General features: G+C 43.6%; 1 protein-coding gene across 1 annotated transcript in view; it reads right to left on the bottom strand.

The window, feature by feature from the left end:
* Window positions 1-8,459: 8,459 nt before the first annotated feature.
* Window positions 8,460-11,632, bottom strand: part of HAAO (3-hydroxyanthranilate 3,4-dioxygenase) — a 47,701-nt gene continuing 44,528 nt past the window's right edge. The window contains exons 10-11 of the mRNA XM_066594501.1: window positions 11,162-11,244; window positions 8,460-8,657 (exon numbers count right to left, since the gene is read on the bottom strand). Coding sequence (XP_066450598.1) covers window positions 8,579-8,657; window positions 11,162-11,244 — 162 coding nt within the window. The 3' untranslated portion in view covers window positions 8,460-8,578. The remainder of the gene's footprint in view (window positions 8,658-11,161; window positions 11,245-11,632) is intronic.

The following is an 11,632-nucleotide window of genomic DNA, read 5'->3' as shown; positions in this document are numbered from 1 at the left end:
CATCGGACGCCCTTGAACATGCCCCAACACGCCCTTGAACATGCCCCAACATGTTCTATAGTCTGTCTGTCTTCGCAGCAACGAATGTATGTATGTCTGTCTTCGCAGCAATGAATGTATGTATGTCTGTCTTCGCAGCAATGCGCGACGGGTACGCTAGTCTATATATATAAAATTGAATGTATGTCTGTCTGTCTGTCTGTTTGTCCTTTATGCGCTACTACACCATTCATCCGATCGCCATGAAACTTTGGGAAGTTGTTGAGTACACTCCTGGAAAGATTATAGGCATAGTACAAATATTCTATGATAAATGGCGCGCGTGCGAGCATCGTCGACAGTTACGACCCCCCCACGTAGATCGTTCGATTTCCATCATTGCCACTAATTCTCTCACTTCCCGATATTGTAGAAACATGAAATTTGGCACGAGCATTGATTATGTCATAAATAGGAAAAGCTAATGGGTCCCAACTCAATTATTCAATTGTAAGCGCCAAAGAATTAGCGTCCAAATTTTACGTACGGAATCTAATTTTCTCGCTTCCCACTGTCATAGAAACTTGAAATTTGGCACAAGCATTGATTATGTCATAAATAGGAAATGCTAATGGGTCCCAACTCGATTATTCAATTCTATGCGCCAAAGAATTAGCGTCCAAAGTTTACGTACGGAATCTAATTTTCTCACATAGAAACTTGAAATTTGGCACGGGCATTGAATATGTCATAAATAGGAAAAGCTAATGGGTCCCAACTCGATTATTCAATTCTAAGCGCAAAACAATTAGCGTCCAAATTTTACGTACGGAATCTAATTCTCTCACTTCCTGATATATATAAATGAATGTATGTCTGTCTGTCTGTCCTTTATGCATTACTACACCATTCATCCAATTGCCATGAGACTTTGGGAAGTTGCTGAGTACACTCCTGGGAAGATTATAGCTATAGTACATCTATCCTACGATAAGTGGCGCGCGTGCGAGCGTCGTCGACAGTTATGCCCCCCAGACAAAGATCGTTTGATTTCCATCTCAAGCACGAAAACAAAAGGCATTACGAGCAACGGGATGAGTGTTCAACCACAAAATAATGCATCCGCCGAATGCTTCGCAAGACAATTGCTGGATAAGGAGAATGCTGAGGTAAAATGAAAGCTGTGCTGTGATTGGTGGCTACTTCTTATACTGCTGAGGTAAAATGAAAGCTGTGCTGCGATTCGTTGTTATATATTATACCACTGAGGTAACATGAAAGCTGCGCTGTGATTGGTTGCTATTTTTTATATTGCTGAGGCAGAATAAAAGCTGTGCTGCGATTCGTTGTTATATATTATACCACTAAGGTAACATGAAAGCTGCGCTGTGATTGGTTGCTATTTTTTATATTGCTGAGGCAGAATAAAAGTTGCGCTGTGATTGGTTGTTATTTCTCTTACTGCTGAGGTAACATGAAAGCTGCGCTGTGATTGGTTGTTATATTTTATACTGCTAAGGTAACATGAAAGCTGCGCTGTGATTGGTTGTTATATATTATACCACTGAGGTAACATGAAAGCTGCGCTGTGATTGGTTGTTTTCTAGATATATAAAAACGAATGAATGTATGTCTGTCTGTCTGTCTGTCTTCGCAGCAACGCGCGACGGGTCAGCTAGTAAGAGATAAGAAATTGTGTCAAAAAGGAGCTTAACATGATTCAGGTCTTGCAGCATAAAATTCAAAGCAATCATGCCGAAAATATACAAACAAAATATAAACAAGAATGTGAGGGGGTTTAAAGAACAGATAATGCAAAATAATAAAAACACGTGAATAAAGACATAATACAAATGTAACCAATGTGCAATGAGATTCATGAAATACTGTTGACCAATGAAGTTCAGTGGTAATCACCAAACTGATAGACATAACACACTGACAGAAAAACATGGTATATATAATAAAAAAATCCACTAAAATTCATCTTCACCCTCTTCCACGTTTTCGCCTATTAAGACAGTAGCACATGGGCTACATCTGGACATTATTGTTAGATTTTACGGTTAACACATTATTTATTTTGGAAACAATATTTTTATTGAATTTTTGACAAGAAAAACAAAGCAATATTTAAGTTTCATTGTATTAGATTTACTTTTGTCTGTTATCAAGCAGTCTCCCATTCATGGCTTATTCACACGGGCGCATCAGCGCCCGTGTTACTGCAGGAAGAAGACGGACGCACTTCAGGACGGACGTCTCTCTGCAGCGCCGGAAGAAAGAACATGTGACTGGCTCCATTGTCGGTCATGTGTTCTTTCTTCGGCGCTGCGGGGAGTCGTCCGTCCTGAATTGTGGCCGCCTTCTTCCTGCAGTAAGGGCTCAGTCACACGGGCGCATCGGCGCCCGTGTGACTAAGCCCTTAGGGTATGTATATATCTTATATGCACACAGTATATTCAAGAGTATATAAAATCTACCATTATTACTCAGTACTAATATTTTATTGCATTTCTATTATTTTTAATGCATTTATCCTTCTGCTATTATCCTGTATTTACCTTTTTTATGAATTCTCTTATTTATTATTCTTAAGGCCTCATTCACACGAGCGTGTGTTTTGCACTTGCATAATGCACAGTTCTATAGCACCAATGGGTTCCTATAGAAACGTTTATGTGCGCAGAATTCGAAGTGCAAAAAAGGGTGCACTTAAAAAAGATAGGACATAGGTGCCCGTTTTGCAGGAGTTTCCATTGACTCCTATCTGAGCAGGAGTTAATGGAAACTCCTGTGCAGGGATAGCTTCCCCGCTACTTATGGCAGGGCGTTTAAAAGGTGCTTCTGGCCAGAAACACTTTTTAAATCTGCCACTGTTAACTCCTTAGTACCCGCAGGGATGAGTGGACTCCCAGAGGGTTCCGTTAATGCCTGCGGGGAGTTCCCTCATCACTGAATAGTGTGATAGCACTGTAACAGTGTTCAGTGATGAGGGGACTGCAGCTGTTACAGCTGTGGCAGAGGACCCTGATGTTATCCCATTACCTTCAATGGGGCCGGCGCTGCTGCCACCCCATTGAAGGCGATGGGATGAAGGCAACCCCCGCACTGATGATACCAAACTCTTACTTTATTAATACTTAACCCCCTGCTTCCTCTGTTCATCCACCCGTAGTCTATTCCTCAGCTTAATGCATTTTATTCCTAGTTCTATAATAAAGACTCTTCAGCTGGAGGCTGGATGAGGTGGCTATTCCCAGTTGACAGCATCTCCTTTCCATCTTCATTTACGCTCTTAGCTTCAGGCACAGACTTTGGTTTTCTTCACCCATTTCTCTTTCCAGTGCTCTACACATTGGACCATGAGCTGATCCTGGTGAAATTGGCTTTATAGTCCCTAAATCAACTTTTTCTCATATGTTGGGGATATGGCACCAGTCATTACAATAAATATTTTTTGTTTCTTCCCAACTCCTGGGAGCAGGGAATACAAGCCCTACTGTAGCCACATGGGTGGTGGTGTATATGTGACTACCAAAAGTGAGTCCTTATTAGAGATGAGCGAGCGTACTCGGTAAGGACAGATACTCGAGCGAGTATCGTCCTTACCGAGTACCTGCCTGCTCACCCGCAAAGATTTGGGGGCCGGCGGGGGGCGGCAAGGGAGAGCGATGGGTAACGGGGGGGGGGGGGGTCTCTCTTTCTCCCCCTGCTCCCTCCTGCTCACTCCCGCAATACAGCGCTCACCCCTGCCAGCACCCAAATCTTTGCGGGCGAGCAGACAGGTACTTGAAAAAGACAATACTCGCTCAAGTATCTGTCCTTAACGAGTACGCTCGCTCATCTCTAGTCCTTATAATGTAATAAGATATCAGAGTTAGAGTAAGGGTAGGGAGCGATTACCCATTCCGTTAAGCCACAAGTCAATCAGACCAGATGCTACCTTTATCCATTATTGTATCTTCGATACCACCAGAGGAGTTTATTGATTCTGAGGTCCATCTTCTATCTATACAGAACATGTATATGTCCGTTCTAACTGTGTTTATACCCCTTTTAGTTATCATTGTATACACAGGATGTATCATTGGTAAGATTTAATATGTTATTTGTGCTGAACCCATAAGAAATAGACTCTAGTAGTGAGTGTTTGGTTCCAACATCACCTACAAATAAGCTTTTCTTCTGCTGGACTTTTGGGGCCTCTTTTTGTGTTAAAGCCTGGGCCCTTGGAGGACCCTATAATACTCCGGTGAGCCAATCCAACTGTGACTAGAGATGCAATCTCAACATATAGAGTTAGGCTATGGGTCGATGAAACCATTGGTACCTTCAGATGCAATCTACTGGTCAACAATCAAGTAGTGAAGAGTAGATTGCAATGTTAGACCATCACTGATGCACGCTGTATATTTATAGTGAATTAGGGAAGTGATATACATTTGATCATTGCCAATAAAAATAGTAGTTCTACAAAGAGTGTCTGTATATATATTACCCCATCGCAGTTATTAATAAAACTTGTTACAAACAACAGCTGAAAATCCTGACTAATTTGTTACCATCTGATTGTTTATGCGCACATTTCTTTGGTACATCTGCAACAGCAGGTGGATAATGCTCGGGAAATAAGTCAACTTCAGCCAGAAGTTGTTTTCTTGTAGGTATAAACACCTGATTTTCTGTTCACTCACTAAATAATACCATATGTGAAGAACAAATTAAGAAAGATGGCATAATTAGGATAAGGAGTGTGTATGTATGTATGTATATATGTATATATAGCGACTGCTACTCTTGCACCCCCTATAGTTACACCCCTGGTGACAGGAATCCAAGTTTTTCTTTCTTCCTGCAGTACCCACACAGGTGTTCTTTCTCATCAGTCCAACATAATGATTACTCTAGAGTCCTCTGCTGGTCATTCTGCTAACTGTACTATCACAATACACACATCTTATATATATTTTGTGGCAATGACTACGTGGGGAATGGATGGGAGGGTCAGCAAAGACACAATTGCTCATTGTTTTTCTTGATTTCAGCAATAGAAAGAAAAACTCAGTGGAATCACAGATACTTAGTGCAGTAAGCAAAATAAACACTCAAGGTTCTGAATAGACAGTAGCTTCTAGCCTACTTCTAACATGCAGCAATTGTCAGCAAGACAGCAGAAGTCCACAATGGTAGATGTGCTCACTCCAGGCTCTGGCATTGAGTGCCTGAACTTGCAGCCTTTTATGTCCCAGGGATGAACTTAGTAGACCCAGAAGGAAGACCTGCGCTGCAGTTTTATCTCACCCAGGCTAAGCATCTGGGTAAAATTTACACTCTCTCCAGTACTCATCCTTGCAAGTGTCTACAATTATATATATAGGTATTATTGTATCTTGACGCCACCGGAAGCTAGGGGGTTTGACAGGGCTTGGATGCAGGAATGCCCCTGTCACAGCCCTAGCTCCTTATAGGCTGGCTTGTCTAAGGTCCTAGCAGCAGCAGGTGTAGAGATTGTTGCCTGCCGTGGACGGTTAGGGATAATTGTCCTATTAGGCTTACATGATTGCTAGTAAATGCTTCCATGTTAGACCTGTAACATAGAAGCATTTACAGGTAGTAATGTAAGTCTAAGAGCAAAGCAATCCTTAAGCCTAACGGTCCATGGCAGGCAACAATCACTACACAGCATGCAGCAATGTGTTTGCAACTAGCAGCCGCCCCGTCCATCTCCCCTGGCCAAGCGGTCAGTCCAGACAGAAGGGACAGGAGCAGCTGCAGCGGGGAAGGGCTGGACTCCACCGTCGTGCTGCTGCTGCGTCACCAAGCACTACATGTCCTGCCACTGTGGAGAGAAGGACAGCGCCGATGAGCAGGACTGTGAAAGGGAAGAGAAGCCACACGGACAGCGCCGATGAGCCTGGGGAGAGAATGACAGCGGCGTTCTACCGCTACAGCAGTGGGGAAGGTGAGAGAAGGAGAGACGGACGTGGAACACTAAACTGCAGCGCTAGGAGCTTGGAAAATTTACAGCAGCATCGGGGAGGAGAGCAGCAGGCGCCCCAGGAGCATATATCCCTATTCAACACCACCTTCACTCGAGCCAACCTATATAGCCGAACCAAATAACCAATCACCGTGAATCAGCTAACCGAAATAACCAATCACCGTGAATGAGTAAATCCAAACAACCAATCAGGTTGTGAATGGTGTGGAGATGGGGTGTAAAAAGCTCTTATTCACAGTGGCCTTCCAGGACCTGCAGGTGTCACCGGCCTGTCATTGCTTTTTCCAGCTGTACTACATGGTGGCGTCAAGGTACAATAATACCATATTTTAAGGAACCCACACCTCTGTGTGGGTCTCGCAGAAGCCCACACAGAAATGTTAGTAGTGACGGGCCGGCTCCGCTCTGTGAACGTGCCAGTTGGGCGGCAGCCGGCACATAGCAGAGGAGACGAGATGAGCGGGTACGCTGCAGGTCTCTGAATTCTCACAACGGAATCTGACCCGGCCGTCCGCTGACGGCTAGATATAGGGTTATTTAGAAAGAAGAGGCAGATTTGGGGGGTTTATTACAAACAAACTACAAAAGACAGGTACACAATCCACGTCACTCAGAGGAGGAAGGTACCAAGTTTTTTATTACATGCTAGTAAGTTCCATTTTCTGTAACATGACAGTGCTGGGTGTCTCATTTACAATTTTATGGTCCCTGAGGTGTGTGGGGTGATACAAATTCGTTTTCCGTTTTCTTTCATTCCATTCTCTGTGCCACTCAAAAATTTGTGGAACTCATATTGCACATGAACAATGGATTCTTACTTAGAAAACTCAAAACATTTTCTCCTGTGATGTCACCATTTTCCTATAAGCAAGAAACAGTACTGCTGTGTGGCAGAAAATAGAACTTACTGGTAAAACTTTGAACCTTCCTCTTTTCAGTGATGTGTGGCTTGTGTACCTGTCTTTTGTAATTTATTTATAATTACATCCCTAAATCTATATATACACTGAATGATCACTGCATTAACAACACCTACTAAATATTGGGTTGGTTAACTTTTTTGGGCAATCACAGCTTTTAGACATGAAGGAATAGATTCTACAAGGTGGCAAACATCTTCCATACCGAACTCGACCCATGTCTACTGCAGCAGCTCCGTCAGTTGGTGCACATTTCGTGGGAAAGTAGAAGCGGATTTCACAGTTCTTCCGAGCACATTCCAAAGATGTTCAATGGGTTTAGAATCCAATGAGTTTGGAGGCCAAGGGAGTGCGGAAAATGTATTGTTTAGTTCCTCCAATCACTCCATAGTGATCCAAACTCTGTTGAAGAATGGCACTGTGGCCAGTGAAGATGAACTGAAGATATGGGTGTAGATGGTCAGCTAATAAATCCCTGTAGTGTTGACCATTCAAGGATTGTAGTATGATAACCAGTAGTCCTAGGCCATGCCAGGAAAATGACCAATGGTGCATCCATGAGATGGCTTCACGATGTTTATGCCATATGCAAACTCAGCTATCTGTATGGTTCAGCAGAAAATGGGAGCTGTCACTCCAGACAACCTTTTGCCATGTTTTTGCCATGTTTCCAAATGACGTCCTTCCTGGGCCCATGCGAGTTATTCAGAGGACCCTTGTCAGTCTTTGGCTACTGAACCCCAGTCAACACAAGGTACACAACATGGTTATTTTGTCTAACCTCCCTGCTGTTCTACAGCTAGGTCAGTTGTTCCACTGTGGCATGTCATCGTTGGGATGCCAGATGTTGCATCTGATGCTTTCCTCTAGGATCAACCACAGATAGCCTGCCACTGTGTGATCTTCTGTTGGATGTCTGTCCATGGTCCAACCAGTCTTGGTACACTCTTGATACTGTGGTTCAGGAACAGCCAACAAGTGTAACTGTTTCAGGAATCCTAACACCACATCCCAGCTCCAACAATCTGCCCGTGGTCAAGGTCACTCAAATCACCACATTTACCCATGGCTGTCAAATGTTGCCTTCTGCTGCAGAGAGGAAAGGTTAGTGCATTATCTAAGAAGAGATTGTGACGCTGCCATCATGTGGTACCACGTTACTGATCACAATATCAAGAACGCTATCTTTTCTCCTTAGGTAGAGCACCTAGAAGGTGAGTGAGTGAGGAGACTTATAAGGCCATTCATGCTCCTCTGGGTAATATGCAAATAACAGAGATGGAACAATATCTCTGCAGCACCACCTATTGGAAGGCAGCATTCCTGCAAGTCAATGTTAGACTCTTTATACAAGCCTTGTAACAATGACAGGGAATTGAAAACCAAGCCAGAATCCATACACAGGCAGCTGTTTCGGGGTGTTTGCCCCTCATGTGTGACATCAGTTGATCACAAGATGTCACACGCCAGCTGTTCCAAATGCAGTGATCGCTCAGTGTATATTCTGATTTAGGATTCGGTCAAATAAAGGGTCCGTGCAATAATATCTTTTGCATTTTAATTACCGTAAAAGACAACATATTCGATATAAAGTTTATTCCTGAGCATCTTTAGTGGCAACTGTGTTATGATAGAAATGCAGATGCTCTCTTCTGAAAATACTCGGATCAAGTGATTAATTATATTCTTTCTTTTGAGCAGGTTCCATGCGAACGCAGAAGGCAATACACCCGGTATGTCTCTTCCAGGAAAATCTGTTCCAAGTAAAATAGTAAGAAGACTGTTACAGCATAGAAAACAATGCAGATGCATTCAATAAATTCAGAATATTCTAGCAAACACACATCTACAACAGAACATATGGTGGCAGGAAAAAGTAAGTGAACCTTTTGGAATAACCTGGATTTCTGCATTTATTAGTAATACATAATTATTCGACTATGTTGTAAGTCACAATTACAGACAAACACAACCTGAACTAATAAGGCACCAGCAGGTGTACTGTTCATGTCTTTTACTGAGCGCATTCAGTAATCATTCAGGTAGAAAGTAAATAAACCCTCCTTTAGCAGCAATCACCTCCACTAAATAAAATTTGCACAATTTTGTGGAGGAATTTTGGATCCTTCCTCCTCGCAATTGTGCTTCAGTTCATCAATATTTCTGGAATGCCTTGTGTATGCAGCCCTTTTCAGATAATAATAATAATATAATAATAATCTTTATTTGTATAGCGCCAACATATTCCGCAGCGCTTACATAGACAGGGGAAATACAGAAAGACAAAAGTACAAAAAATTACAGAACCACTGTTACAATCGTAATCAGCTGATGGAAACAATAGGGGTGAGGGTCCTGCTCCAACGAGCTTACATACTACAAGTAATGGGGTGATACAGAAGGTAAAATGGCTGGAGGTGTGCACAGTATCGCGTGCTGGAGAGTGAGGGATGCTATAGACAGACAACAGTCAGACATTTAGCTATGCGACGGCAGGATCAATATGACTACAGGAGCGGTTTATGATGGCTAGCAGGGATTGCAGTCAGATCATGCCACAACATCTCCATAGGTTTATGGTCAGGACTAGAGATGAACGAGTATACTCGCTAAGGCACATTACTCGAGCGAGTAGTGTCTTAGCCGAGTATCTCCCCGCTCATCTCTAACGATTCGGGGACCGGCGCAAGTGACAGGTGAGTTGTGGCGAGGAGCGGGGGGAAGAGAGGGAGAGAGAGATCTCTCCTCCGTTCCTCCCCGCTCTCCCTCGCTACTCCCTGCCCCCCGCCGGACCCCGAATCTTTAGAGACAAGTGGGGAGATACTTGGCTAAGGCACTACTCGCTCGAGTAATGTGCCTTAGCGAGTATACTCGCTCATCTCTAGTCAGGACTATGAGTTCCCCATTCCAAAACACAAATCATCTTTTACAACCATTCTTTCATTGATTTACTTGTATACTTTGTCTCATTCTTTTGTTGCATCACCCAATATGTGTGTTTAATCAATGTGCCCAATAAAAGGCATGGACGCTACAACTGTTTGATATCTAAGTCAGTTATTGACAAACACAATCTAACTAATAATACACAGACAGAACACATTCATTAGTAATAAATGAAGAAATTTGGGCCATTCCAAAGGCTTCACTTACTTTTTCTTGCAACTGTCTAATAACATGTTAATTCCTCAGATACATCACTTAGGGGTATTCAAGCCTAAACTATTTACCAATCATCAACTGGATAGGTAGTAAATGTTATCTTAGTGGGGGTCTAACCCTAACAAGCACTAGAATGAGGGTCGCAGGTCCCCTGGCCCCTTCAGTCACATGATTGCAGCTATAGTAGGAGGAGCTTGAGGGTATTATTGTATCTTGACACAACCAGGAAGCTCTGGTGGAGGAGGGATTGACAGGGGGTGATGCCCCCTGTAGGTGATTGGCTGCAGAGCGGGTTGGGCAGCAGGTCCTGGAAGTCCACTAAGGATTTATTCCGAACGCATACACCACTTGCCATAGCAGCCTCAGCTGCAATGGGCTTCCCCGCCGAAGCCCCAGAAGGTGGAACCCGCCTAAGTGATTATGCGCAGGGTGGGCTTGGCGGTAGGGAGGGCAAAGCGCAGTGAAGCGGCAGGCAACAAACATCCCACCCCCACCCCACCTTTGGGAGCTGTGAGGGGTGGAGCGGTGTTCACAGACCACAGAGGCGGCGGCCGGCACCGACCCGACAGCCAGCTGCCGGGATGCAGCACAGAGGCAGTGGCCGGGACAGAGGCTTCATGCACAACAGGGGACGGCTGCTCAGGTCGCGCTGATGGCTGCAGCATGTCGATTGCCTTTTGCCTGCCCTGCAGGTTTAGGGTGAGGGTTACTTTCCATGTTAGCCTTACATTATTAGATGTGAATGCTGCCATGTTATAGTGGTAACAGGCCAGCATTTACAGCTACTCATGTAAGCCTAACATGGAAACTGACCCTCATCCTAAACTTGCAGGGCAGGCAAAAAGCAATCCGCACGCTGTTAGGACCTTCCAACATTGACCCAATCAGGAGCTAGGGGTGTGACAGGGGCGTTCCTACATGCGAGCCCTGTCAAACCCTTAGCTTCCGGTGGTGTCAAGATACAATAATACCGAGCTTGAGTGGGTAGTGATCTTGCATGCAGCCTGTTGCTCCAATTAAAGTCTATGTAAGTGACAGTTCTGCTCGACTGTTTCCGTCATTGTATACATTTTCAGAAGGTTACATCTTAACTTACTTAGACTCTTTCGGTATGAGCAGACTGTCTCCAGTAACCAGCGTCAGATCTTTGTCATCAACGGTTATCACAGAGCGCCCTTCCTATAATATAAGACCATGAAACAAGTATTACAGTTTATTACAATATAAAATACGCAGCATTGTGTTATTAGCCCTATTCCAAGTCATTGTGCCTCCATACTGTTCTTATGTAGTACCACTATTCTGCTATACAGTATAACAGACCTATGTGTCCTCCATGGGAAGGAAATCAGGAATGACTTCGAAAAGGTTTAAATCATCCTTTTTGCTATCACCCATCTGGGGGTTTCTTAAGACTGGCATTTCATACATGATTCAGTATGCCATCTATGTTTGTGCAGAGACAACCCCTTTATGGATATGGAAAAAAAACTAGAGAAAAAAATTTGATTTTTCATTTGGCTATAGAGACTAGATTTTGGCTATAAAGACCAGGTTTTGGCTATAG

This window comes from Eleutherodactylus coqui, chromosome 3, assembly GCF_035609145.1.
Source record: "Eleutherodactylus coqui strain aEleCoq1 chromosome 3, aEleCoq1.hap1, whole genome shotgun sequence".
Classification (NCBI taxonomy): domain Eukaryota; kingdom Metazoa; phylum Chordata; class Amphibia; order Anura; family Eleutherodactylidae; genus Eleutherodactylus; species Eleutherodactylus coqui.
The sequence above is the reverse complement of the archived record's forward strand: the minus strand, read 5'-3'. Positions and strand labels throughout refer to the sequence as shown.